The sequence below is a fragment of the Aythya ferina genome, assembly GCF_964211825.1.
Source record: "Aythya ferina genome assembly, chromosome: 26".
Classification (NCBI taxonomy): domain Eukaryota; kingdom Metazoa; phylum Chordata; class Aves; order Anseriformes; family Anatidae; genus Aythya; species Aythya ferina.
The window spans coordinates 5,121,745-5,146,710 of NC_140324.1; the positions used below are offsets into that span (position 1 = coordinate 5,121,745).

A 24,966-nucleotide genomic window follows, 5' to 3' on the forward strand; every position below is an offset into this window, starting at 1 on the left:
GCCTCCCCGGGTGTTTGTCTGCCAGCATGAGTCACGGCGACCGCGCTGAGGCTGCCTCTGAGCTCAGGCAAAAGCAAAAAATAAAACCGGGCGAGTGCTGCAAAGCCTTCGCCTCCCCCCTGCAGCACGGCTCTGCGCTGGCACGCGGGGCCTGGGGGGGGCTTCGTCCTCCTGGCTTGGCCCTCGTGAGGGCTGTGCACACGCGTGTGCACACTGGAACACGTGTGCACGTGCACAGGGGTGTCACCGAGGACACGCGCACCTGCGTGCCCTTGCACGGGCGTGCATGCGACGACGGCGCGTGCAGGCACACGCGTGCGTGCGTGACGCATGCTGCACCTTCCTCCTCCTCCCTCCCCGAGTTTTGCCTGAGAAATTGGGTCAGGAACACGGGAGCCTTAATTGTCACTCGGCTAATCGCACGGTGGGGGACAGGTCTGCTATTTCTGCCACCGCGGCCCACGCCTCCTCCCACCTGCATCTTCCCGGCAGCGTCTCCGCTCCGAGCGGGGCGCACCGAGCTGCTCCCCACCTCGCCGCAGCCCCCTTGTCCTTGGAGGCATCAGGATGGTGACTACCCCGCTGCCACCACCCCTGTCCCCATCTCTGCCTGCTCAGCACCCCGTGTCCCCTGCGTTCTCCATCCTTCATCACCCTCCTCGCTCTCGAGGAACGGCCCGGGCAGGTAGCGCGGATATTTTGCCATAGCCCTGAGCAGCTCAGCTCACCCCAAGGAGGGACTTTGCCTTTTATAAAAGCTCACAGAAAGCTGCTGAGATGAGAAACCAGGCACCGGCATGGAGCCAAGACCCCGCTCCCACCAGGCGAGACCCCCTACCCCCCCCCGTGCCGCCCCGTAGGGTGCTGGCCCGGCGCAGGAAGCGGGTGCCGGCGCCTTTTGTGCGGCGGGGTGGCAGCGTGCGAGTTTTTGCTGAGCAACCCCGGCTGGCGTGGGGAGCTGCTTCCGAAGAAGAAGAAGCTGGTTTTGTGCCCTTTGCAGTTAATTACTTGCGGCGATTGATTTCCACTTCCGTGTAAACGCCGGGGATTACCGGTGAATGCGGCACAGGCGCTATTCAGCGCCGCCGCCACCCTGCCCACCACAGGGCCCTGCCTGTTCTCCCCAGGGGGATGCGACGCTGCCTTCATCCCCTCCGCCGTGCCCGGGGGGGGGGTGCTGGGGGCCAGGGGGCTGGGAAGGGCAAGATTTGGCACCTCTGACTTCCACCGCATGGCTGCGGGGTCGGTAATTGGTGCTGAGGTGGCATCTGCGCGCCGGGAAGGAGCCGTGCAGGGCAGCGGTGAGAGCACTGCTCCGGGAGGAGGCAGAGGAAGGGATGTAATTAGCGTTATCTCGTTACAACCGGCCACGAACCTCCCGGCGAGCACCCTGCCGGCCGGAGCAAAGGGTGCTGAGTGCCCACGGGGCCCCTCAGCGCCACGGGGCTGCTGCCCGAGAGGTGACACATCAGCCGGGAGCAGGTGTCGGGGACGAGGTGCCACTAACGAGCCCGGTGCCGTTAACGAGCCTGGCTCTGCTAATGGGCATGCTGCTCAGCGTAGCCACGTGGGCAGGACCGGGGGGGCAATTACCACCAGGGCTAATAAAGCAGCGCCGCGTCCAGCCCTGCTGCTGGTTGCTGCCGGTGCCAGAAAGGGGCTGAAGAGGGGGGAATGTCCCCTGGACCTGGGGGGGGGACACGTGCCCAGACCTCCTGTCTGCTCCCCCAAATCCCCCCCCCTGTGCTGCAGCCGGGGCAGAGGTGCAGGATTTGGCCCCCTCTGTGGATTCTGAGCTGGTGGCGCTGCCACCCCAGGGAGTCCCCAGAGGAGGGGACCAGGCTGGGTCACGGCCCCGATGTCCCTCGAGTCTCCTTTGGGGGCCGGGTGCCGGCCGGGGAGGGCGCAGGAGCGGGTCTGGGCTGCCGGCAGGCCGAAGGGGGAAGGGAAAGAGGCAGTTGCCATGGAAACAGAAAATAAAATCAATTCATCCTGCCGGTGGGTTCGCAGTGAAGTTGTGCCTGGCCAGAGCAGGGTCCCCCATCCCTGGGCACGGCACCCACGGTGGCCCCCAGCCTGCGGTCCCCTCCGTGCCCTTGTCACCCTGCCCAGGTCAGGGCACGGGGCAGTTTGGACCAAAAGTGGGGACGCTACTGGGAGAAACTGGGGCGAGCCGCAGGGTTTGGGGACAGCATGGAGGTGGCTCCGTGGCACCAGCACTGGGTCTCATCCGGATCAGCCCCTGGATTGGGGCGTCCTGCCCTATTCCAGCCCCAGCACCGACATCACAGCAGCATTTTCACCAAGGCCAGGCACCGGCTGTGGCTCTCCCGGCATCCCAGCCCCACAGAGCCGTCCGTCCGTCCGTCCGTCCGTCCATCCGTCCGTCCTGCTGCCTGTCCCCGTGCCAGTGCCCCGAGCACTGGCCCCAGCTGCGGTGGCAGGGGCCTCATTACGGAGCCGTTCTCCCAGTGAATGTGGCAGCTCTCCTGGAACGGGCTTCATTAGCCGGAGGCGGACCTGAGCGGAATAACAAGCGGCTCGCCAGGGCGCGGGACGGGGTCCCCACGCGCACCCCAAGGGACACGGCCGTGCACTGGCTTGGCCACGTCCCCTCTCTTATGGTCCTCAGCAGGACATACACCCGGCTGAGACCTCCCAAACTCATGCCATGTGTGGCTCCTGATCCCTTTGCTGTCCTCCGGGGCTGTAGTTGAACGGGGAGCTCTGCCATGGGGTTGCCCCAACGCCGGTGCCGTGCCGGTGTCCCCAGGGGCAACTCCGGGTCCTGGCCTTTGGTGGCAGGAGCCCCTCGCCCCTGTCGCGCACCCGCACGCCCACGGCCGCCTCCCCGGCGCCCTCCCCGCATCCCTGTCACAACAAAGGAAAACATCTTTGGATGGAAACTGCGGGAGGGTCGTCACGGCAACACTGCTGCAGGATTTCGCCAGAAACCCATCGTTCCGGCTCAAAAAGGCGCTCCTGGTCCCTGCTCTCTTCGTCGGTGCAAAACCGGACAGGGCTGGGGACGAAGCAGAGCGGGACCGAGGAGCAGAGGGACCCAAGTGCCACCATGCCGGGGGGCACCCAGCCTGTCCCTGGTGTGGTTGGGGACATGGGGCGCAGCGGGGACCCCGTTGGGCAGATGGGAGCAGCTCGGGGCAGAGCTGTCGGTGCCCATCCAGGCAGGACGTGCGGTGTGGGACAGGGCAGAGGACGAGGATGAGCTGGTGCTGTGGCTGGGGAACCCCAAATCTGACCCCAAATCCCTTTCCCCAAAAACGATGGGGAATCGGGGCCATCCCTCCGTGCCACGTGGAGCTGCGTCTCAAAACCCATCCTGCCAGGCCGGATGGGAGGAGATGGGCACAAAGCGACATCGGGGCTTGGCCGCAGCCCAGGGGAACCCCACAAATTCACCTCCTGCCCTTGGGGACTGGCTGGAGGGAGCAACCCCGAGCTGGTGGAGCAGCCGGTCCCCGATGCCGTCCCGCCGTGGGCTGCGCTCCCCGGGCACGGAGCAGCTGCCAGCGCGGGGAGGAGCGCGGGGGGAGCGGTGTCTATTAAATCCTCATCCATAAGCCGCGCTGGCTGGTGTCTGTTATGACATTTATCTCCACTCGAGAGGAGAGCTCCGATAACTCACTGCCGGCACCTTCGCTCGGCAAGACAAATGGCCGGCGGCGTTTCGGCCACGGGGCCGGGGCTGCCCACGGGGCTCGGTCCTCGCTGGGCTCCTGCACAGCCATCCTGTGGGGTGTGGGGGGGTTTTGGGGAGAAATCCTCCCCCCCCCAGGGGTGTGCTGCTGCTGTTAGTTCCCAGCTGGGAGAGGGGAAGAAGCGGCGCTGTCCCTGGGGGGGATGTGAAATGTAGAAGGGGGGATGTGGGGCTTGCCATGGGTGTGGGACCGAGGGCATCCTCCCCCCGAACGGTGCTGAGCTGGCGCTGGGTGAGCATTTTGGAGCTGGCCTCGTCCTGCTGAGCGTTGCCAACGGCGTGGCCTTGAGCTTGACCATCTGTGCTCACCCCTGTCCCCATGCCGGGCCACCCTGCGTGCCACCAGCCGCTCCGGGGACACGGAGACGGAGCAAGACGCTGCACCCATGGGTGCCCTTTCCCCCAAGAGGATGAATTGGAGACCTGCAGGGTGGCACCACCCGACACCTCGGCAAGCGGGGACAGCACGGTGACAGCACCGGGTCCTTCTCCCCGGTCCCATTAGGCAAACACCACGGGGCCGTTAACCCCTGCCGCCTTCCCCCGTTGCGCCCGGGCACCTTTTGGGGCCGGGGGCCGCCAGCTGCAGAGGCAGAAAGGAGGGGAACAGAAGGGCTCTGTGGCAGGGGCTCACAAAAGGCAGGAAGCGGCACCCGGGGCCTCGAAGTCCCGCACAATGGAGTCGGAAATGAGAACTTTGCTCTCGGGTTTCCGCGGGCCCATCCTATAGATGAGGAAGAGAAAGGGCGCCCATCTCCGCGGCCGCTGCCAAATGGCAGGAGACAGGGCGGCTTTCTCCATTCAGGCCGGCAGGTTTCGGGGGGGAAAAAAAATGGAAAAAAAAAGGTGCCCCCCCCCCCCCCCATCCAGCTCGGTGACAGTTTTTCCCCTATGTTGGGGGTGACTTCTGGCATCGCAGCTTCCGAGCATCCTTCCCGCTTTATCGGGGTTTTTCCCAGGCTTTGTCCGCCCTCAGCACCTTCCTTCCTGCATCCTCAGCATCCTCCCGCATCCGCAGCATCTCCCACCCGACGCGGGGCCATACAGGGGTGTGTGTGTGTGTGTGTGGGGGGGCTGGATGCAGCCCACACAGCTTGGCAGGGATTTAGGGGGGAGCAGGGAAAGTGCCCTTCAACTGTACCCCCCCAAAAAAATGCCCAGAGACAGTGGGTCCCCGTGCAGGGCTGGGGCGGGGTGCGCAGCACATGGGAGGGGGGGATTCAGGGCCGAGCAGTGATTTTGGGGTGCAGAGGGGCTGGAGGATGCCCCCCCACTTTACCAACACCCCAAAACCCACCGGGTGCCAGCGCAGGGATGCCGGGGGTGCGGTGCCAGAGGGGGGAAAAACCGGAGAAGAGGGGGGGGGGGGGCGCAGAGGTCTAGGGGTGCTCCCCACCACCGGGACCCCCCCCCCCCCACCAAAAAAAAAACCCCTCTCCATCCTCGGCTGCCGGGGGGCTGCGGCGCGGCGGCGGGGGGGCGTGGGGGCGGCTCCGCTCTCGGGGGAGGGGGCGGCCCCTCCGGGGGGGGGGGGGGGGGGGGGGACGGCCCCGGTTTATTGGGGGGGGGGGGGGAGGCGGAGACGCATGCGCGGCCGCCCCTCGCCCTGCGCCCGGCAGCGCGGCGGGGCGCGGAGCGGGCGCGGGGTTCGCCGCCGCTGCGGGCAGGTGCGGGCGGGCGGCACCGGCGGCACCGGCGGGGGGGCCGCGCCTGCCGCCAGCCGCGATTGGCCCGGCCCGGCCCGGCTCGGCCCCCTCCGGGGGACCCCGACCCTCTGCGCCCCCCTCCCTTTCTCCCTCCGCTCCCCGTTTTTAAGCTCCCGGTGCCGGCGGGGAGCTCGGTGCGAGGCTTCTCCGGCGGCGATGAGCCCCTGCGCTCCGTGAGCACGGCCCCCAGGTACGTGCGGCACCGGTACCGGTACCGGCAGCGGTATCGGTATCGGTATCGGTATCGTTATCGGTATCGGTATCGGTATCGCTACCGGTACCGGTACCGGCACCGGCACCGCCCGCGCCGCGCCCCCGCTGCGGTGCCCGGTGCCGCGCGGTGGGAGCGCACGGGGATGGGAACGGGGAAAGGGAACGGGGACGGGGACGGGGGCACCGTTTGGGGACGGATCCGAGCTGGGGACACGGTGGGGACAAGGCGGCTGTCACGGCTCCGGGGTGCGGGCACCGGGTTGGGGACAACGGGTTTGGGGCGGGGGACACCGGGGTGGGAAGGGATGAGGGGGGTTGGAGAGGGGGCGCGGTGCGACAGAGGGATGGGGACACTGGGGAGGGGGACACTGGGGATGGGGGGGACACTGGGGATGGGGGGGGCACTGGCTGGGGGGGCAGCAGGAGTGTGGTTGGGGGACAATAGGGCTGGCACCACTGGGATTGGGGGGACACTGGGGACACCAGGACACGGAGACTGGGGCTCTGAGGCTGGGGACACCGGTGCTGACAGGGGCTTGGGGACACCAGGGCTGAGGCCAGTAGGACAGGCAGGGCTGGAGCGTGCTGGCAGCGAGGTGGTGGCAGGGAGAGGAGACAAGGGACAACGGGGAGGGTGGCAGATGCTGGGGGTCCCCTCCCTGTGGTGCTGGACCCGGTGGCGCCGTGGTCCCTTCACCCTGCCCGGTCCCCGTTGGTGCCACCGGGGTTTCCTCATCAGGGAGGGAGCCGGAAAGTTTCCGGACGTGGTGTCCCCAGTGTCCCCCCCCAGCTGCTGGGGACCAGGCAGGGCTGGTGTCACAGCGGGGGCTCGGCACCGTGGCCAGGATGAGTCCCAGCCCGCATCCCCCCGGCTGCACGGCGAGGCTGGGATGGCCAGCGGGATGCCGGGAAGGATGGATGCGTGTGTGGGGACCAGCGAGGGCTTTGGGGTGCTCGGGGGCTCCCCAGGACCCCGTCACACCCGGTGTTTCGTGGGCAGGAAGGTGCTGGAGGCCCAGCCCTGGGCCAGGCCCGCTGGCCGCATCCTGCACCCTCCAGCCTCCCTGCTTTTGCTTTGGTGCTGGTGCTGCTTTTTGGGGCCGCTTGCTGGCGCGTGGCCGAGCCCGCTATAGGGCTGGGGTTTGCCGTGACTCTGAGTGAGCTTTGGGGCTCCTGCGACGGGCGCTCAGCCTCCCAGGGAGAGACAAAAAGCTTGGGGGGGGGGGGGGAAGGTGGTGGGTGGGAAAAAAATAATAATAAAAATAAGAGCGAAATCTAAAATAAAGGCTGCAGACTGTCTGCCTAATAAAAATCGCACCCAGCAAAGGGCCCATATTGGCCAGGATCACAGTTTGCCGAGGTGCTAATTTATTCTCGCAGGCTTGGGGGGGAGCGGGAGCATCACGTTGCCTGCGAGATGTGACGGCAGCGCGCTTTGCAGAATTCCTTTGTTGTGGGCAGAGAGGAGGGGACGCGGAGCCAGCCCCACTGCCGGGCTCCTGCCGTGGCCGCGCAGCCCTGCGGGGGCCCTGGGTGCTCGCCCCCTTCCCCGCCAGGAGGGACGTGGGGACATGGGGGGGGGTTGCAAGGGGGCAGGATCGGCCCCACGGGGAGGTGACAGCCTGGGTGGCTGGGTGCCGAATGCTCCACGGTGCCCTGATGGTGCTGGGGACCACGGTCACCCGTGGGGACAGCAGAGGTCACAGCGCCAGCACCACGGCTGCAGGTGGCACGGGGCTGGGGGCACCCCCAAAGCTTGGGGGGTCCCCAAAACTGGGGGCGCCCCCATCCTGCTGCAGCCCATGGGGGTGGCAGAGCCCCTGAGCACGTGTCCCCCTCAGTGTCCCCTCTGCTCCGCAGGGACCCCGAGGTCCGCAGCCCCCCGGCTGCCCCCTGCCCAGCCCCACGGCTCGGGGTGGGACGAGAAAATGCCCCAAAAAGTGGTAGGGTCAGCCCGGCACCCGGTGGCCTGGGAGGAATTAAGCTAGGTTTCAGCTGAAGCTAATCACCAGCCCCGGCTTTGCATATTCATGAGGCGGATGAATTATTCATGTGGTGACAGCTAGTGACAGATGTGAAAATGTTCGCCCGGCTTGGGGGGGCGGCTTTGCACCGGCGTTATTTTAAATTTCTCTCATCTGCCGTTCCTTTGGCTTTTGCCCGGTTTGCGGCAGGTGCCAGGCCGCGTAGGGCACGGGGACACTTCCCTTGTCCCCGAGAGGGCCCAGCCACATGGCACCACGGCTGTCACCGTGCCACGAGCCCGTGGCATCGCCCCGACTGCGGCCACCCGCAGCGCCTGCACCGCTCAGCCTGCGGGGACGCGGTGGCACGGCCGCCGCCACCTCTCCGTGCCACCCTCCGTGCCTTGGTGTCACCGCCAGCTGTGGCCGAGGACAGCGGGGTGACACCCAGCTGAACCCACGGCCCCCATGCCAAATCCTCCCCCAGCGGCTGTGTTGGAGCTGGCTGGGGGTTAGGGGATCAGGAGGAGGTGGGAGGGAGACGGCCCCGTAATTAACGAGGCGCCGAGGATGCGGTCCCCGAGCTGGGGACATCATAAGGGGGAGAAAATGAATTTGGGGAGGGGGAATGTTGGCTGTGCCCAGGCTCTGCTTTGTCCCCGCTGTCCCTGATGTCCCCTCTCCTGGGGGGTCCCCGCAGGGCGCGTGGTGGGGGCTGCGCACGGAGCTGGCACCAGGAGGGCTGGAGGCTGCGCTGCCGCTTCCCCTGACCTTGGGATCAACTTTTCGGGCTGGTGCTGGCTGAGAGCGGTGTCAGACACAGGGCCTGGGGACACGGGGGGGTCCTCCCTTTGTCTTCCTGCTTGGAGCAGAGTCACAGTGCCAGCGGGACGCAGTCCCCGTGCTCTCAGAGGGTCGGGGTGGCAGCGGCCAGCTGGGGCCGTGAGCCCTCGCCACGGGCTGGGGTCCCCAGGGAGGCAGCGGGTGCTGCCGTCCCCTCCCAGCACCGTGCTGCCACTGCTGCGAAAGCAAAACCTGCAGAAATGCTGATGTCAGGGACTCTGACAGCCAGGCAGCCCCTTCAGCACTGCGTGCACGGGGTCCTGCACCCGCTGCTGCCAGCTTGGGGACGGCCGTGGGACCGCGGTGCCATCCGTCCGCCCGTCCAGGCCCGGCGGGCGGCTGCGCATCCAAAGAGCAACTTCCATGTTTAACATTTAAATAAAATATTGAATGTTTACCCAGCGGCGTGGGCCGCGTTTGCTCAGCGAGGACCCATCTCCAGCACAGCGGCTCTGGGTAAACAGCGCAGAGCTTAGTGGAGTATTTATACGCTGGCACGTGGACGCCGCTCGTCGGGCTCTCCGCCGGGTCCCTTCGGCTCCGGATCCGTGCAGCCACCCCGACGTGGCCTGGAAGTTGCAGGGATGAGTGTTGAGGGAAGAAAAAAGGGAAAACAGGGGTGAAAAGGCCAAAAAAATGGACTGTGAGTGATGCAAAGCCCAGGGATGTGTGTGAGTGCGGTGCTCAGGTTGGCAGTTCTACCCCAGGGCTGCATCTCCCGGGCACCCCAACCCTGCAGCCAGCACCCAAATCCTGCACCCACTGCTCCATCCCCACCCCAGGGTCCCCCTGTCCTGCACCCGGCACCGAGGGTTTGTGCTGGGAGAGCTGAGGAAGGCAGGATTTGCATTTCAATGGGGAGGAGCTGGAAACCCCAGCGCCTGGGCATGCCAAGTCACTTAGGTATTATTTTTTTTTCCTGTAGTGGGAAATCAGGGAAAAGTTGAGCGCTGGTTTCCAGCGGGGCTGGGGAAGCGGCAGAGGGGCTGGGATTTCGCTGGGATTTCCTTCTCCGAGAGCGAACCCCCCCCCCAGGCCTTAAATCCTGCTGCTCTCCGAGCATCCCAGAGCTGTCCCCGGCTTTGCAGTGAGCCGCAGAGGCCGTCCCCGGCCACATCCTTCCCTCCTGCAGATACGCTAAGGCACGGTGCGGAGCCACGCTGGGGGCCAGGCGACCCCCTCGGCTTTTATTAGCGGCAGGTTTCGGAGGCAGAAAGCCCCCCTGGAAGGGAAGGGGCAGCTGCCGGGGCTGCAAATGCTTTCTTCTGTAGAACAGGTGAAATAAAACCCAGCTCTGTGCCCCCCCCAAAAGGCCGTTTTCCAGCGCTGAACGCGGGGGGTCTCCTTTTTTTTTTTCTTGCCGTTTCGCTCTTGATTTCTATTTTTGTCCCATAAAAGCAGAAGGGACAGGGGGAGGAATCAAGGGCTGGAAAATGGAGCATCAGGGAGCGGGGAAGCCGCGGGCTGAGCCGAAAGCCACAGCTCAAGAGGATTGAGGGGCCGTGTCCCCAAAACCAGGCGGTCCCCATCCCGGCCAGCGATCGGTGTCAGAGCCCGGGGGGGGGGAGGTGCTGAGCATCCCTCCCAGACCGGGGACCGAATGATTTAGAAAACACCGATCGGTGCTGCAGTGAAGCAGACGGATGGGAGCTTTTTGGGCGAGCGGCGTTGCCGGTTTTATGCTCCACACCGGCTCCGGCAGCCGGAGGCATCCGCTGCATGTTAATGGGGCCGCATCCTGCACGGCCAGGCTGGGGGGAGCCCGCAGGACCCCCGGGGCTTACCCGTGCCCCCGTAGCGGAGGCGCAGGGATGGCACCGTGATGGCACCGGCAGTGAAACCAAAAACTCTTCCCCGGGTTTGTGCTCTCCTGCTCCTCCTGGGGGGCCGGTGTCACCGTGGCCCTGCGGTGGTTTGGGGCGCAGTGGCGAGCTGCTGGGTAAACGGGGAGAGGTGAGAATCCGACCCTGCTCTCGTTGCAGGTCAAGGATGGTCCAGGTGATGGGGGATGCCGGCTGCTGGATCCTGCTCGGGCTCTCCCTGCTCCCCATCGCCGTGCTGGGTAAGTGGCCCCCCGGGGGCCAGATCCTGCCCCCATTCCCCCCTCCCCAGCTGTGAGCAGGGGCAGTGGGCGAAGAGCAAGGAGCCGGCGCCTGCCGGCGGCGCGAAGTATCTGGGGATAATTAGCCAATAAAAGGAAACAGACACAAATAATGAACTACCAGCGCTAATGAATGGTTAGGGCGAAGAACAACCGGCTCCAGGAGGGGGCTGGGTCTGCAGGCTCCGGCGTGCCCGCGCGATGCCCCGGATTAGTAAGGGAAAAGCCCCCCCCCCAGTAGGCTGTGATCCCCCCCTCGTGCTGGGCGAGACTTTAAACCCTTAATCCTGCTGGCTCGGCACCCCCCTCCGCCGAGCTGCCCCCCACGGATCCTTTCTGCCCACCCCATGTCCTCATCCCACATGGCAGGGGCACGGTGACGTCCAGATCCTGGGGGATTTGGGGACTTCTGGAATCCCGAAGGAGTGAGAGGCTCGGGGTGAAGCTTTGTGGCTGCGACGGGGTGGGAATAGGGTGGGGGAAGGCGCCCGGGGGGGTCCTCACTGGGATTAGTGGCAGTCCCCAGCCAGCTTGGCTCTGCGGGGAGCATCCACCACCGTCCCCACAGGGCAGGGAAGGCAGCGCTTGGGGCTTTCTGAGAATTATGGGATTTGTGGGAGGGTGCCCGGGGGGGGGCAGGATTACTGCAGGAAAAGGAGGAAGAGGAGGAGGTCTTCATCTCTGCCATGCTTTATCCCAGCTTGGGGGGGGGGGTGGCTTTCCCCCAGTGGGGTCAGGTGCCACCAAATTGCAGGGCAGGGATGGGACAAGACCCTACAGTGCTCTCCCGTCCCCCCAGCTCCCCCCACGCTATGGACAACCCCTCCAGCAGCCCCAGAGCCCATCCCCGTGGTATCTGGGCCCCTCTCCCCGCAGGCTCCCAGGACGATGGGAAGGTGATCCACATCAACCGGGTGCAGCACCAGGCTGTGCGCGTGGGGCTGGGGGAGCCCGTGGCCCTGCCCTGCCTCTTCCTGCTCCATCCCTCCGCCTCGCTGGGGCCCAACGAGCCCCCCGACCCTCCCCGCGTCAAATGGAGCAAGGTGCGCTCGGCCACCGGCCAGAGGGAGGACGTCCCCATCCTGGTGGCCAAGGACAACGCGGTGAAGGTGGTGAAAGCCTACGAGGGCCGGGTGTCGCTGCCCGGCTACCCCCGCGACCGCTACAACGCCACGCTGCTGCTGCGCGCCGCCCGCGCCAGCGACGCGGGGCTGTACCGCTGCGAGGTGGTGGCCGGCATCGACGATGAGCAGGACCTGCTGCCCCTCGAGGTGACGGGTGAGTCGCGGGGCAGCGCGCTGCGCGCTTGGGGGGGGGTGCTTGTGTGAGCCGTGCACACTTTGTGAGCCATGCACGCCATGCGAGCCGTGCGCGCCGTGCGCCCTGGGCGAGCCGTGCACCCTGCGTCCCCTGTGCGAGCCTCGCAAGCCATGCACACCGTGCAAGCTCTGTGCCCCATACAAGCCCCATAACCCACAGTTGTACCCTGTATGCTCTGTGCTCCTCGTGTGAGCCATGCGTGCCATGCACCCTATGCAAGCTGTGCGCCCCATGTGCCCTACACAAGCCCTGCACACCATATAAGCCGTGCTCACCCTACAAGCTGTGCTCACCCTACAAGCCGTGCTCACCCTACAAGCCGTGCACCCTCTATAAGCCATGCATCCCATCCAAGCCACGCAGCCCACGTGCCCTGCACCCCTTCTGCACGCAGTGCACCTCACGCACCCAGTGCACGCCACGCGCACTGCGCACCCCGTGCGAGCCGTGCCACCCGCTCTCCTTCCAGGCGTCGTCTTCCACTACCGCCCGGCGGGGGAGCGCTACGCGCTGACCTTCGCCGCCGCCCAGCGTGCCTGCCTGGACAACTCGGCCGTCATCGCCTCGCCCCAGCACCTCCAGGCTGCCTTCGAGGACGGCTACGACAACTGCGACGCGGGCTGGCTGGCTGACCAGAGCGTGCGGTAAGCGCACGGTGCGGGCACCCCTTGCCGTGGGCACCCACGGAGCTGAGCACCCCCCTTTGTGCCCCTCTCCCGCAGGTACCCCATCACGCTGTCCCGGCCCGGCTGCTACGGGGACCGCAACAGCCTCCCCGGCGTCCGCAGCTACGGCCAGAGGGAGCCCGGGGAAGTGTACGATGTCTACTGCTACGCACGGGAGCTGCAAGGCAAGCGGCACCGTGGTGGCGGGCACGCGCCGAGGGACTTCGCTTGGCACGCTCGGTGCCACCCTTGGGGATGGTGACGGCTTTCCGACGAGCTCCACTCTCTTGCAGGGAAGGTGTTTTACGCCACGGCACCGGGGCGGTTCACCTTGCAGGGGGCCCGGAGGCACTGCCAGGCCCGGGGGGCTTCGTTGGCCACCACCGGGCAGCTCTACCTGGCCTGGCGTGATGGCCTGGACCAGTGCGACCCCGGCTGGCTGGCGGACGGCAGCGTCCGCTACCCCATCAGGGTCCCACGCAGGAAATGCGGCGGCGAGGCCTCGGGCGTCAGGACCCTCTACCAGTTCCCCAACCGCACCGGCTTCCCCCAGCCGGCCTCCAAATTCGATGCTTACTGCTACAAAGGTAACGGAGACGGGCTGTGGTGCCACCACCGGGTCCCCACTCGTGTCCCCAGGCACCCAGCCCACCCCCCGGTCCTCCTCCCCACAGCGGACACGCCGGATGCCGGTGATTTCACCGCAGCGCACGCGGGGCAGAAGGAGCAGGAGCTGCCCACTCCCGACCCGCCGGGCAGTGACAACGTGCTGGTGGAGCACGCGGAGGAGCGCGAGGACCCGGCCACCTCTGGGGACACCCCACGCGTCGGCCTCCTGCCACAACCGGGGGCTGCGGGGCCGGGGGAGGATGAGGATGAGCAGCTGCGGGCGGTGAGCGGCAGCGCGGCGACGTGGCGCGGTGACATCCCCGGGGCCAACGGCACGGCCCTGCCGCTGGCCACCACCTCCTCGCCAGCGTGGCCCCACGAGGACGAAGCCCTCAACGTGGTGGACCAGGCGCCAGGGAGCACCCGGCAGGATCCGGCCGGCAGCAGCCCAGCACCACCACCAGTGCAAGAAGCCCCCGACCCCGAGGAGCCCCCCGTTGCCCTGCTGCCACGGTCCCAAAGCCCAGCCCAGGAGGTCACCAGCTCACCGACGGCATCGCCTGGCTTGGGGACAGTCCCTGGCATGGCAGCAGAGACCCCCAGCACCCCGCTGGGCAGCTCACGTGCCCCCAGAAGGAGCAGCTACGCCGGGCTGAACGGGCGCTACTTCCAGCTGCAGCGGCAGAGCCGGGACCCCCCAGTGGCTGAGGACCCCCCAGTGACCGAGGACCCCCCGGTGTCTGGAGATCCCACAGTGGCTGGGGACCCCACAGTGGCTGGGGACCCTACAGGGGCCGGGGACCCAGCGGGGACAGTCACCCACACCCCCATCCTGGCCCTGGAGGTGAAGGGGGCTGCAGCCAACGCGGTGGAGATGTGGAGCATCGCCCACACCGGTGCCGAGAGCCCCCCTGGGGGGGGTCCCTACCCGCTCTCCAATGAGGTGGAGGATGAGATCGGCCACAGTAAGTGATGCTTGGTGGGAGGGGGTGCAGGGGGAGGGTGGTGGCAGTGGTCTTGGGGTGCTCCAGCCCAGGGGACCCCCACCTTGTGCCATCTCTTGCAGAGCTGCTGGCACCGGCCACTGCCCCGGTGCCCCCGTCACCGAGGGATTCTCCGCAGTGGAGCCCCCGCACGGCCCCGCGTGGTCCCGGGGGGGCTGCACGGACGTCCCTGCCACCGTCACCACCCACCCCCGTGGCTCCCCATGGTGCTTCCGACCACCAGGATGTCACCACGGAGGGGTCACCGCCCCACGGCCCCAGCGCCCGCGGTGACTCCCCCTGGCTGCCTGCAGATGCCACCGAGGACTTCTCTGGGGACACCCCTCCCAAGGAGGATGGTGACCCCATCCCACCACGGCCCCCGCTGCCCCCAGCCCCGCTGGTGGCCGATTTCCCCGAAACGTCCCCGCAGCCCGGCGGAGATGGCAGCGGGGCCCTGGGGGACGGCTCACTGGAGAGGCAGAGGAAGGCAGTGACCTTCCTCCACCTGCCCATGGGGCTCCCAGGCACCACGGTGGCGGCTTCTCCCCATCCCCATCCCCATCAGGGCGGGCTGAGCCCCACAGCTCCCCAGGGGACACCCGAAATGGGGGCTGAAGCTGGCCACGAGCACCCAGCCGGGTACGGGGATGCGGGGACAGGGACGGCTGAGCCGAGGGACGAAGCAGCCGTCACCCCCGTGGCAGGGGACATCCCCTCGCCTTCACCCACAGCCAGTGAGGTGACCCCGCGGGGTGGCTCCGAGTGGCCGGCGGAGGGCACGGGGGAGGCAGAGGATGGGTCCACGGGTGCCCCACGACCCTTGAGCCCCACGGCGCCGGAGCTGGAAGGAGCCGAGCATCTCCTGCACCCCCCAGCCCCCCGGCAGCCCCCCAGCCCTAGCGAGGAGGACACCTCGGGGGAGGCAAAGAGGGAAGACCCCCCCACTCTGGAAACCCACCCACCAGCTCCCACCGACACCCCTTGGCCATCATCCCCCACTCCCCACCCATGGGTGCCAGAGGTGCCCGGGTCCCCGAGCGCAGAGCCGCTCTTTGAGCCGTCCACAACGGGGGGGCCCGGGGGGGCCCCGCTGCTGGATGCCGACAGCGGGAGCGGCGAGGAGCCCTTGCTGGAGGAGAGGGAGCTGCTGGCTTGGACGGGCACCGGCAACGCCAGCCGGCACGGTGAGCACGGTGCCACGGGGTGCTGGGGACGCTGGGCACGGTGCGGTGCGGTCCCATGGGGTTGGGTTGAAGGCAGAGGTTTTAGCCAAGCCAGAGGGCTCCTCGGGAGACTTCGGTGCTCGTTTTGTGCCTGTGACAGGTTCAGCGCGTAGCCGGGGTTTCTCAAAGCGCGCTGAGCTCTTAACACGAGCCAGGAAAGCGTCCTCCTAAATATTTAATATTTGCAGTCGCTAATAATAATCGCTAGCGAGGCGGCTCCTGGTGAGCATACACAGCCTGGTAGTGTCTGGGAAAAAAAATATGTATATATGGAACAAAAATACATGAGATTTAGAGCCACTGAGAGGTGGAAAAGTCGCCGTGGTCCATGCGCCAAGGCTCTGGGGCAGGGCCAGGAGTGGGTTTGCGCCGTCCCCACGCTGCCAGCAAGGAGCTGGGGCTGGTGCTGGGGCTGGGTGGGCATCCCGGTGCTTGGTGCAGCACCATGGGGGCAATGGGGTGGAGGGGTCGAAGCACCGGGGTGCCCCCCGTGACGGCACCCGCTCCTACCCCGCAGCTCCGTCCGACCCGTGCCAGAACAACCCGTGCCTGCACGGCGGGACCTGCCGTGCCAACGGCTCCGTCTGCAGCTGCAGCTGTGCCCAGGGCTTCACCGGGGAGAACTGCGAGATCGGTGAGCATGCCGTGCCCCCTGTGCCGTGCCCGTGCTGCCGGAGGGGTCGGCATGGGCAGGGGGGGTTGCCGGGGGTCTTGGTGTGCCCAAAGCCCCCCGCTGCCCCCGCAGACATCGACGACTGCCTGTCGAGCCCCTGCCAGAACGGCGGCACCTGCATCGACGAGGTCAACTCCTTCGTCTGCCTCTGCCTGCCCAGCTACGGGGGCAGCCGCTGCGAGAAAGGTGGGGAATGAGCGGCACGGGGCAGCCCCCTCGTCCCATCCCCGTGGGCAGCATCGCTGGCCAAATCCAGCCCCTGCCCCTATGGGGACCCAGGAGCCTCTCCCCCTGCGGTGGGGAGCGCCTCCGTGCACCCCGGGGTGCTGGGGGCTGGCCGCAGTCCCCGGTGTCCCCATGTCCCCGCAGACACGGAGGGCTGCGACCACAACTGGCACAAGTTCCAGGGCCACTGCTACCGCTACTTCGCCCGCCGGCGCTCCTGGGAGGACGCGGAGAGGGACTGCCGCCGCCGCGCCGGGCACCTCACCAGCATCCACTCGCAGGAGGAGCACGGCTTCATCAACAGTACGGGGTTTTGGGGGGAGGGCAGGGGACAGGGGGACCCCCCAGGGACGGGGCTGACCCCATCCCAGTGCTCAGCACTCCCCGCGATGCTGGGGTTGCTCTCTGTGTTTCCAGTTTGGGTCATTTTCATGCTACATTGAGGCTGTTGGGGCTCGGGGTCTGGAGGGGGCAGTGGGTGAGGAGAGGGTCCCCTGGGTGCTGGCACAGGTCCCCATGTCCCTTGTGCCCTAGCAGGAAGATCCCATCACTCTCCAGCCACGGACCCTGCAGCCTGGAGAGCTCCTGGAGCTTTCCAGGCACCGGCACCCCTGGGTGCTCCTCACCTCCATGGGTGCGGGTGTGGGTGGCTGGGGACCCCCCCTCACCCCTTTCTCACCAGGTTTTGGGCACGAGAACACCTGGATCGGGCTCAATGACAGGATCGTGGAGCAGGACTTCCAGTGGACGGACAACACCGGCCTGGTGAGACCCATGGAGGTGGCTCCTGCTGGGGCGCAGGGTGTGGGGTGCGGGGTGTGGGTGCTCTCATCACCCCCCCTCGTCTCCCACCAGCAATACGAGAACTGGAGGGAGAACCAACCCGACAATTTCTTCGCGGGCGGCGAGGACTGCGTGGTGCTGGTGTCCCACGAGATCGGCAAGTGGAACGACGTGCCCTGCAACTACAACCTGCCCTACATCTGCAAGAAAGGCACGGGTACGAGACAAATGGGATGGGGGTGGCCCCAGGGTCCCCATCCTGCAGCCCCAGCCCAATCCCAGCATCCCCATCCTCCATCCTCATCCCATGGCTCCCAGTATCCCCATCCCAGCATCTCCATCCCATGGCCCCCATCATCCCCATCCTTCATCCCCATCCTTCATCCCCATCCTTTATCCTCATCCTCATCCCACATCTCCATCCCATGGCCCCCATCATCTCCATCCCATGACCTCCATCATCCCCATCCTTCATCCCCATCCTCCATCCTCATCCTTTATCCTCATCCTCATCCCACATCCCCATCCCATGGCCCCCACCATCCCCATCCCCATCCCCACCCTGCAGCCTCCAGGCACCTCCTCATCCTCAGGAAACCTCCCAGCCCCTCCCCAAGGAAAACTCGAGCAGCTCCCCTTAATCTCCATTATATATATATTTTTTCCCCACGGTTAATTCTTCCCTCTCTGCTTTAATTTGCTTAATTTGCCGCCGTTAAAACTATTAAGTCCTCATTCCTTATCTTGAAAGTTATATTAACCTCCAGCTGTTCGCTGTGAGCCGGAGGAGCGCGCCTCCCTCTCCCGCCGGCCCCGCGTAACGATGTGCTCGCCCCGATAAGGCCGTTAATTACCTATGTAAATCCTCGGGAACACCTCGCTGCGAATCTGGCAGAGGAACCCTTCCTCGATGGACGGGCTCTGTCACGAAGCCGTCGCCGCCGCTCGGCCTCGTGGAACCGGTGGCGTGTGGAGGGTGTCCCCACGTCCCCCTCCCGGTGGCTGGGATCCGGGTGGTGGCTGACGAGGGGTTTGTGTCCCCCCCTCCCCAGTGCTGTGCGGGCCCCCGCCGGAGGTGGAGAACGCCTTCGTCGTGGGGAAGAAGAAGGAGAAGTACAGCATCCACTCGAGCGTGCGCTACCAGTGCGAGGAGGGCTTCACCCAGCGCCACATCCCCACCATCAAGTGCCACAGCAACGGCAAGTGGGACCGGCCCAAAATCCTCTGCACAAAACGTTAGTGGGGGCCTGGGGAGGGGTGGGAGGGGGGTATGGGAACGGTGCGTGGGTTTGGGGGCTCCCTGACCCCCCCCCTCCCCGGCCCCCTTGCTCTTTGCCCCCCGTTAGCCAGGCGGTCGCACCGGGCGCGGCGGCACCACCGGCACCGCCACAGCCACCCCCACCACCAGCACCACCACCACAAACCCCGCAAGGAGCGGCGAAAACACCGCAAGCACCTCCGGCTGGACTGGATGGAGGAGGGCCACTACTTCTAGAGCCGGGGTTGGGGGGGTGGGGGGGGGAGCAGCAAGCACAAGGGCCCCCGCGGGCGCCCCGGGACCAGCCGTCTCTGGGATGGGACGTGGTGACGTTTCCTGACCCCCTTCCCTCCCACCCGACCCCCTTCCCTCTTTTATAACCTCCCCCCCCCCCCCTTTGCTTTAGCTCCTAGGATGCCCGGCCCCGTAGGGAATAGGATCGGGCGGGGGCGGCAGCGTGTGCGTCCCCAGCCCTCCCCGCATGCCCCACGCTCAGTCCTCGACCCCGCGGGGCCGTGCCCGCACCCCCAAGGTCGAGCCCCCAGCCCCGCACGGGGACCCCCAAATCCCCGTGGAGCCCTGGGGGGGCTGTTCTGCAGCTGGCTGATTGCCCCTGCTGGGGTCTGGTCCCCTCCACCGGGTTTTTTGGGGGGAGGGGGTCATGCAGCAGCCCCCCACCCATCACCCCGACTGCCCTTGGCCATCGCATCCCCTTGGATGGCTCCAGTTTTTTAACAGCCTCCCCGTCTTCCTGCCCGCGGGGCGTCCCCACGCCTGGCAAGGGGTCCCCGTCCCTGTTCCTGCCCCGGCTCGCGGGGCTACCCCGCACCAGGGCCCTCCCGGCTGGTTTTGGGGTTGGATTTTCCCTTTTCCGTTCATTGTCAGTTCCCCGTTGGAGTTGGCGTGTGTGTGTGTACGGCGCTTTCTGATCTCTGCTGTTTGCGACGTGACTGCCGTGTCCCGTTCCCCTTCTCCCCCCCCCTCTCCTCCTCCGTGGCATTTCTGACTCTCTGCGTTTCTGTACTGCTGGACATTTTAATAAATTTTTTTAACAGTTCAGTGGCCCCCACCCTGTGCTTTCCTGGGCTCCCGGAGGAGCGGGGACCCCGGGGACGGTCCCTCCGAAGTGGCTTGACTTGGCCGGGACCCGGCGCGCGGTAACGGCGCTCTCCATCTGCTTCCTTTTGCCACCCCGAAATTAATTTGAAGCAGACACATTCCTTCTCCGCCGGCTCGTTTCGCCAGCCCTGCTCATGAGTCACGCCGGCGGTGAGCCTGATGAATTCATCGGGGCGCTGCCTGCGTTAGCCACGGGTGCAGGGGCTGTGCCACCGCCCCGGCTGCCATCCGTCAGCGGGTGACAGCCATCACCTGGGGCACCGGTGGCCCCCCCTGCCCCGTGCTCCCCTCCTGGGGGTCCCGGTGGCCAGGAATGTCACCTTCCAGCAGCTATTTATTTTCATCAGTGCTGGGAGGCCGTAAAGGTGATGGATGGGCTGTGCTCAGCTGGGCTTGGCGCAGGGGAAGCCCCATGCGGCTGCTGAGCCCCCTCCGGCATGGGGGACCGCGGGGTCCCCGTCCCCTCTTTGTGCCCTGCTGTCCCCGCGGGGGCTCACGGGTTGCTGCCGGCACCGTGGTGCCTTGAAACTGCTCCCCCTGCTCGCTTGGGGCTGGTCCTGATAAATCTGTAGGGTTGCCACAGCTGGGATGCTCCTGGGGAAGCCTCAAAGCGCGCTCAGCTCCAGCTGGGAGGGGGGAGTGGTGGTGCCGGGGTCAGCGGGGCTTTGAATAAGGACAGAAATCAGGAGCAGGCGGGTGGGGACGTGGGGTGAGCGCAGTCCCATGGCTCAGAGCACCCCGGGGGTTCCTCCTGCGCCCACGCTGCCCCTCCAGGCCCCTCTCCGGCAGCCACCAGCAGAAGGACACACGGGAGCCTGGCTCAGCTCTCGAAAGCAGCCGAAGCTTTTATTTTACCTAAGTCCAGCTCGCAGCACCGGGGCTGCACGAAACTTGGAGCCGGCGCCCGGCCGGGTCCGGGGCCTGGGCCAGTGCCTGCGGGCATCTGGTGGCCACGGCCGCTTCTGCTCTAAGCCAAGCGCGAAGGCGAGAGGCTGCAGCGCCCAGCCCCGAGCAGGCGCTGCGGGTGCGTGGCTCAGCCTGCACCGGCGACACGATTTTGGGGACATGACCTGTGGCGTCCCCAAGGCTGGGTTTGGCTCTGCGCAGCCCCGGCGGCAGCGCGGAGCTGGCGAACCCGGTCCTGCTTTGCTCCTGCCAGGCTTTTTGCACATGCAATGCGCTGATTTCTAAGCGATAACTGCAGGTGGGCTGGGGAGCTGGCACAGGCTCCGAGCGCGGGCCTCCTGCCCAGGTGGCTCAGCGCTTTCCCCTCCCGGTGCCTCAGTTTTTTCCCCCCAAGCATCGCTGGGCTTTGGTGACAGCGGAGCAGGCGCTGCCACCACCCGGGCTCTTCCAGTTCAATGTGCAGAGCCACAACCCCAGGGGGGAAGGGCTCCCAGCAGAGTTCAAGGATGCTCCGCAGCCACGCGGGGCTGGGTGCCCCGTTTGGGGAGCCACATCACACGCGGTTAGGGTGCCCCCCGCCCTGCTCCTTCTCGGGGGCAGCCTCGCCAGCTTTCTTGAAGCAGTACACCCCGAAAAGCTTGTACTTTTTGTCTGGGAAGCCCAGGTTACGCACACCGGGCTCCCGGCCGCCGCAGCGAGCCCTCGGGTTGACGATGGGGTAGCGGATGCTGCCGTCCTCCAGCCAGCCGGCCTCGCAGCGGTCCAGCAGTTGGATCTTCCAGGCGGCGTAGAGCTGCCCCACCTTGGCCACAGCCGCCCCGTTGTTCTTGCAGGCTTGCACCGCCTCGGCGTAGCTCAGCTTGCGGTAAGTCTTCAGGAAATAAACTTTGCCTACAAGGGGGGGGGCGGAATAAAAAAGGGGCTTGTCCGTGGTGGGGACCAGGCTGGGGCGCAGCGTCTGGTACCCGATGGGTGGGAGACGGGGAAGGGAGGCTCAGGGTGGGCCGCTCAGCCCCACGTCCACCTTTATGGGGAGCCAGGACACCCCCTTTCTGCCCTCACCCCCCCCCAGATGAAGGCGATGGAGGAGGAGAGCAGCCGGCACCTTGGCAAGGGCAGATTTATGGGGGCTGCGCGGCGGCGGCCGGCGCTGGCTCCTGGTGGCGATTACGCCCGCTATTTATCCTGCCTGCCACCATTAAATAAACATCCGCAGAGCCCCCCCTCCGTGCTGCCCTGCCAGCCGGGAGGAATTTACACAGCCCCAGAGCCCTCCTGGCTCCGATCTGTCTTGCATGGCCCCGGCCTCATCCATCACCCGGGCCATTTGCTGCTGCAATTACCTCCGTCCCCTGCTCCTGCCCGGGGAATACAGGAGCCTGGCCGGGACCGGGTGCCCCAGCCTGGCCGGTGACAGGGGCACGTGGATGGGTCCTGATCCCTGAGGAGGGTTCCCAGCACTAAAACCTTCTTGATGAGCTGGGGAGCCCTGGGCAGGGACATGCAGCCAGCTCCTGCTCTCACTTGGGGCTGAGATGCTGGGCAGCACCCGGCAGGACCCCAGCACCAGAGTGGAGGGGGAACAGGAGAGGGACATCCCCTTCTCTCCATGGGGAGCCACCACCACGGTGCTGGGAAAAGACCCCCCAATCCAGCTAAAAAGCGGAGAAGTGCCTCAGTTTCCCCTGCACCCCCTTGCCTTTACCGTTGAGGTTGGAGGTGAAGCAGAAGGCGTCGTAGTGCTCGCTCTCCTTGTGCCGGTAGCCGTAATTGCGCACCCCCACCGGCGTGTCCTTGCGGCCGCACTCCTCCCGCGGCCGGGAGATGGGGTACTGCACGGAGCCGTCCTCCAGCCAGCCCGCGTTGCACCAGTCCATGCCCTCCAGCCAGGCCTGGTGCAGCTGGTCGTGCGAGGCCAGGATGCCGTCCTGCTGCAGGCACGCCTGCTGTGCCTCGTGGAAGTTCAGGGTGTAGCGGCCCAGGCGCGGGTGGTAGGGGAAGATCACACCTGGGGGGGGGGGCAGCAAGCAGGGTTGGGGCGTGTGGGAATCACCCTGGGGTCCCCCCCTTGCACCCAACCAAGGGGGCAGCTGCATCAGGGCGGTGCGTTACGGAGCAGCCCGGTGCTGTGGGGTATGGGGCAACGGTGGTGCCCGCATGGGACCGAACCCCGGTGTCCCCGCAGCGAGTGCGCACCAACCCAAGCAGCATGGCCGTGCCTCCCGAACCCCTAAAAAAAGCTTTAATCCTTTTCTCAGCACCCCCAGAATGTCTCAGCCCATCCCGACAGGCAGCGGGGCCGCCGTTCAGCTCAGAGCCACGTGCGGCACCAACGCCACCACGCGTCCCGGACCCCCGGTGCTTTACGAGGCCGTGCTGCTATCTGTCTCTGCCATTTACGAGCTGCCAGCGCGTAAACCTGGAGCAACCATAAAAGCCAATAACAGATGCAATAAAACACGGCACACGCTGGGAAAAACAAGCGGCCTTAAAGCTGAGCTCGGGGACGCAGCGCTGGGAACGGTGTCCTGGCCATCCCACGGAGGATGCCATGGGGCCACCCGGGGTCCCCCCCTTGTCGCCATGCCCCAAAAGGGCCGGGGCCGTGCAACTACCTTCAAGGTCCAGCTTGACCATGCCGGTGTCGTCCTCGAGCTCGTTGGTGACCTCGCACTCGTAGCGGCCGTAGTCCTGCAGGGTGACGTTGCGGATGATGAGCGAGGCGTCCCCGAAGCCGTCCTCCTGTAGGGCCGTGCGCCCGCGGTAGCTGCCGAACGCCCGCCGCGCCTTCCCCAGGGCCACGAAGACGTCGACGAAGGCCATCGGCTCCGTCACCTTGGTCCACTTGAGGCGGATCTCATCGGGGTCGTGGGCCGAGACGTCGTAGTGGTAGCGGCAGGGCAGGATGATGGTGCCGCCCCGGTGCGTCACCACCTTCCCCGGGGCCGTCTGCACCACCACGGCCCCGCTGTCCCCCTCTGCAAGGGACACCAAGCTCAGCGCCCTCCCTGTCCCCAAACCTGCCCCGGAGGCACAGAGTTTAGCCCTGCACAGTGGGAAGGAGCCACGGGGTGGACAACGGGGTCAGGGGGCACGTGGAGATGTGGGGAGCACCTTTTTGGGGTGGAATTCCCCTCTTTTGCGGGGCTTTGCAGACCACGTGGGCAGCTCCCTTGTGCTTTAATGAACGCTAAACCCAACACCCCGAAGGCTGCAGGCTCCCGTGGAGTGGGGGGGGCCACCCTGGCACCCTGCTGCACCCCCCCACGAGGCCACTCACCCATGACGTGGACCACCTTCTTCCGTCCCCGGGGGCTGGGCGGCGTGTCGGAGGCGAGGACGCCCACCAGGAGCAGCAGCACGGCCGGGCCAGCGGCCCAGGACCCTCGGGGGCGCATCTGGGGGGGGGGGGGAGAACCCTCAGCACCCCCCAGCACCCCCAGCTTAGGGGGAGAGGCCGGGAGAGCAGCGGATCAGAGCCCCCAGCCCCAACTGGTCCTCACCCCACATCCCGCATAGAACAGCCCCAGGGACCCCCACCCACCCCAAGTGCCCAGACCCTGCGTCGCCCCCACCCCGCCGAGCGTCCCCCACCCCGCGGGGCCCCCCCCAAGGGCTGCGTCGGCGCTGAACTCCGCTTCACCCGCTCAGTTACAGCCGGGATGAATATTTCATGGCACACGCTGCGGGCTGGATCTCTTTAGTTATTTATGGCAGCGCCGGCACATCTGGAAACTGAACTGATGGCGCGGGAGGGGGGCAGCGGCCGCCCGAGCCCCCCCATCCTCCCCACCGCCCACCGAGCCCTGCAGCCCCCTTTTTTTGGGAACAACCCCAAATCCCGCTTGGGGAATGAGGACTCTGTCCCTCCATGGGGTGCCCGGGGGGGGGCTGCGATCCCCGCTCCCCGCCGTGCCCCACATTTGCCCCCCACCCGCCTCGCCGAGGGGCTGCGACCCCCGCGCAGGGCGCAGGGGGCTGGGGAGGGTGCGCGGCTGGGGGGCGGGGGCACCGGGCCGTGTGTCCCGGCCCCCCCCAGAGGGTCCCGAGGCCGGGTAGGGGTCGGGCATCCCCTGTCCCCCCCCCCCCCCGTGCCCCCCCCCCCGGCGGCGGTCCCGGTGCAGTGTTGCAGTGCGGGGCACTGCGGCGACAGCGCCGGGGCTGCGGGACACCGGGAACCGGGGGCGGGCAGCGCAGTGCTGGGAGGGGGGGGACACCGCTCCGACCCCCCCCCTACACCCCCCTACACCCCAAATCTCGGTTCCCACCGGCAGAAGGGTCCCGGTACCGGGGGTAGGGGCTTGATAGGGGGGTGGTCCCGGCCCCCCCCCCCCACCTCCCTCTCCGGCACTCACCGTGGCTCCGCGGCTCCCGTGCCCGGTGCCCGGTGCCGGGGGGGGGCCGGGAGAGCTCCGGTGCTGCCGGTGCTGCCGGTGCGGCTCCGCGCAGGGGGCGGCACCGGGAGCCCGGCCCGGCCCTGCCCCGGCTCCCGGCGCTGCGCAGGGCGCCCGGCTCGCCAAGGTCACCGGTACCGGCACCGGCACCCCGGGACGGCGGCTCCCGGGGCGCTGGGAGGTTTGTGGGGTGACCCCGGCTCTGTCCCCACTCCCTACAAGGGCAGCACCCGGGGGTCGTATGGGGGGGCGCGGGTGGG

At 67.0% G+C, this 24,966-nt stretch overlaps 2 protein-coding genes across 3 annotated transcripts; one reads left to right on the top strand and one right to left on the bottom strand.

The window, feature by feature from the left end:
* The first annotated feature begins 5,402 nt into the window (after positions 1 to 5,402).
* Positions 5,403 to 19,346, top strand: NCAN (neurocan). 2 transcript variants are annotated; one of them, XM_084498401.1, is made up of 15 exons: positions 5,403 to 5,614; positions 10,427 to 10,506; positions 11,422 to 11,823; positions 12,335 to 12,509; positions 12,588 to 12,715; positions 12,824 to 13,117; positions 13,205 to 14,104; positions 14,206 to 15,309; positions 15,866 to 15,982; positions 16,094 to 16,207; positions 16,391 to 16,549; positions 16,929 to 17,011; positions 17,102 to 17,246; positions 18,082 to 18,264; positions 18,380 to 19,346. In XM_084498401.1, exons 2-15 carry the CDS (start codon positions 10,434 to 10,436, stop codon positions 18,625 to 18,627), a joined length of 4,125 nt encoding a protein of 1,374 aa, XP_084354527.1. In that variant the 5' UTR covers positions 5,403 to 5,614; positions 10,427 to 10,433; the 3' UTR covers positions 18,628 to 19,346. The 2 variants fall into 2 exon arrangements, with proteins under 2 accessions (XP_084354527.1, XP_084354528.1); XM_084498402.1 differs by having other exon boundaries at positions 5,405 to 5,614; positions 18,376 to 19,346.
* An 880-nt stretch (positions 19,347 to 20,226) lies between these two features.
* HAPLN4 (hyaluronan and proteoglycan link protein 4) lies at positions 20,227 to 24,741 on the bottom strand. Its single transcript, XM_084498943.1, has 5 exons — positions 24,668 to 24,741; positions 23,593 to 23,710; positions 22,928 to 23,290; positions 22,018 to 22,320; positions 20,227 to 21,203 (listed from the first exon to the last, which is right to left on the bottom strand). Exons 2-5 carry the CDS (start codon positions 23,708 to 23,710, stop codon positions 20,866 to 20,868), a joined length of 1,122 nt encoding a protein of 373 aa, XP_084355069.1. The 5' UTR covers positions 24,668 to 24,741; the 3' UTR covers positions 20,227 to 20,865.
* Positions 24,742 to 24,966: the final 225 nt, after the last annotated feature.

What these genes read in the sequence shown, in the direction of transcription:
- NCAN (XM_084498401.1), top strand. Translation starts at nt 10,434, where the DNA reads ATGGTCCAGGTGATGGGGGATGCCGGCTGCTGGATCCTGCTCGGGCTC. An exon ending in GCTCCCCATCGCCGTGCTGG is followed by an intron (nt 10,507 to 11,421) that starts GTAAGTGGCCCC and finishes CTCTCCCCGCAG; the next exon opens with GCTCCCAGGACGATGGGAAG. An exon ending in CAAAATCCTCTGCACAAAAC is followed by an intron (nt 18,265 to 18,379) that starts GTTAGTGGGGGC and finishes CCCGTTAGCCAG; the next exon opens with GCGGTCGCACCGGGCGCGGC.
- HAPLN4 (XM_084498943.1), bottom strand. Translation starts at nt 23,710, where the DNA reads ATGCGCCCCCGAGGGTCCTGGGCCGCTGGCCCGGCCGTGCTGCTGCTC. An exon ending in GAAGGTGGTCCACGTCATGG is followed by an intron (nt 23,291 to 23,592) that starts GTGAGTGGCCTC and finishes TGTCCCTTGCAG; the next exon opens with AGGGGGACAGCGGGGCCGTG. An exon ending in CTTCACCTCCAACCTCAACG is followed by an intron (nt 21,204 to 22,017) that starts GTAAAGGCAAGG and finishes CCCCCCTTGTAG; the next exon opens with GCAAAGTTTATTTCCTGAAG.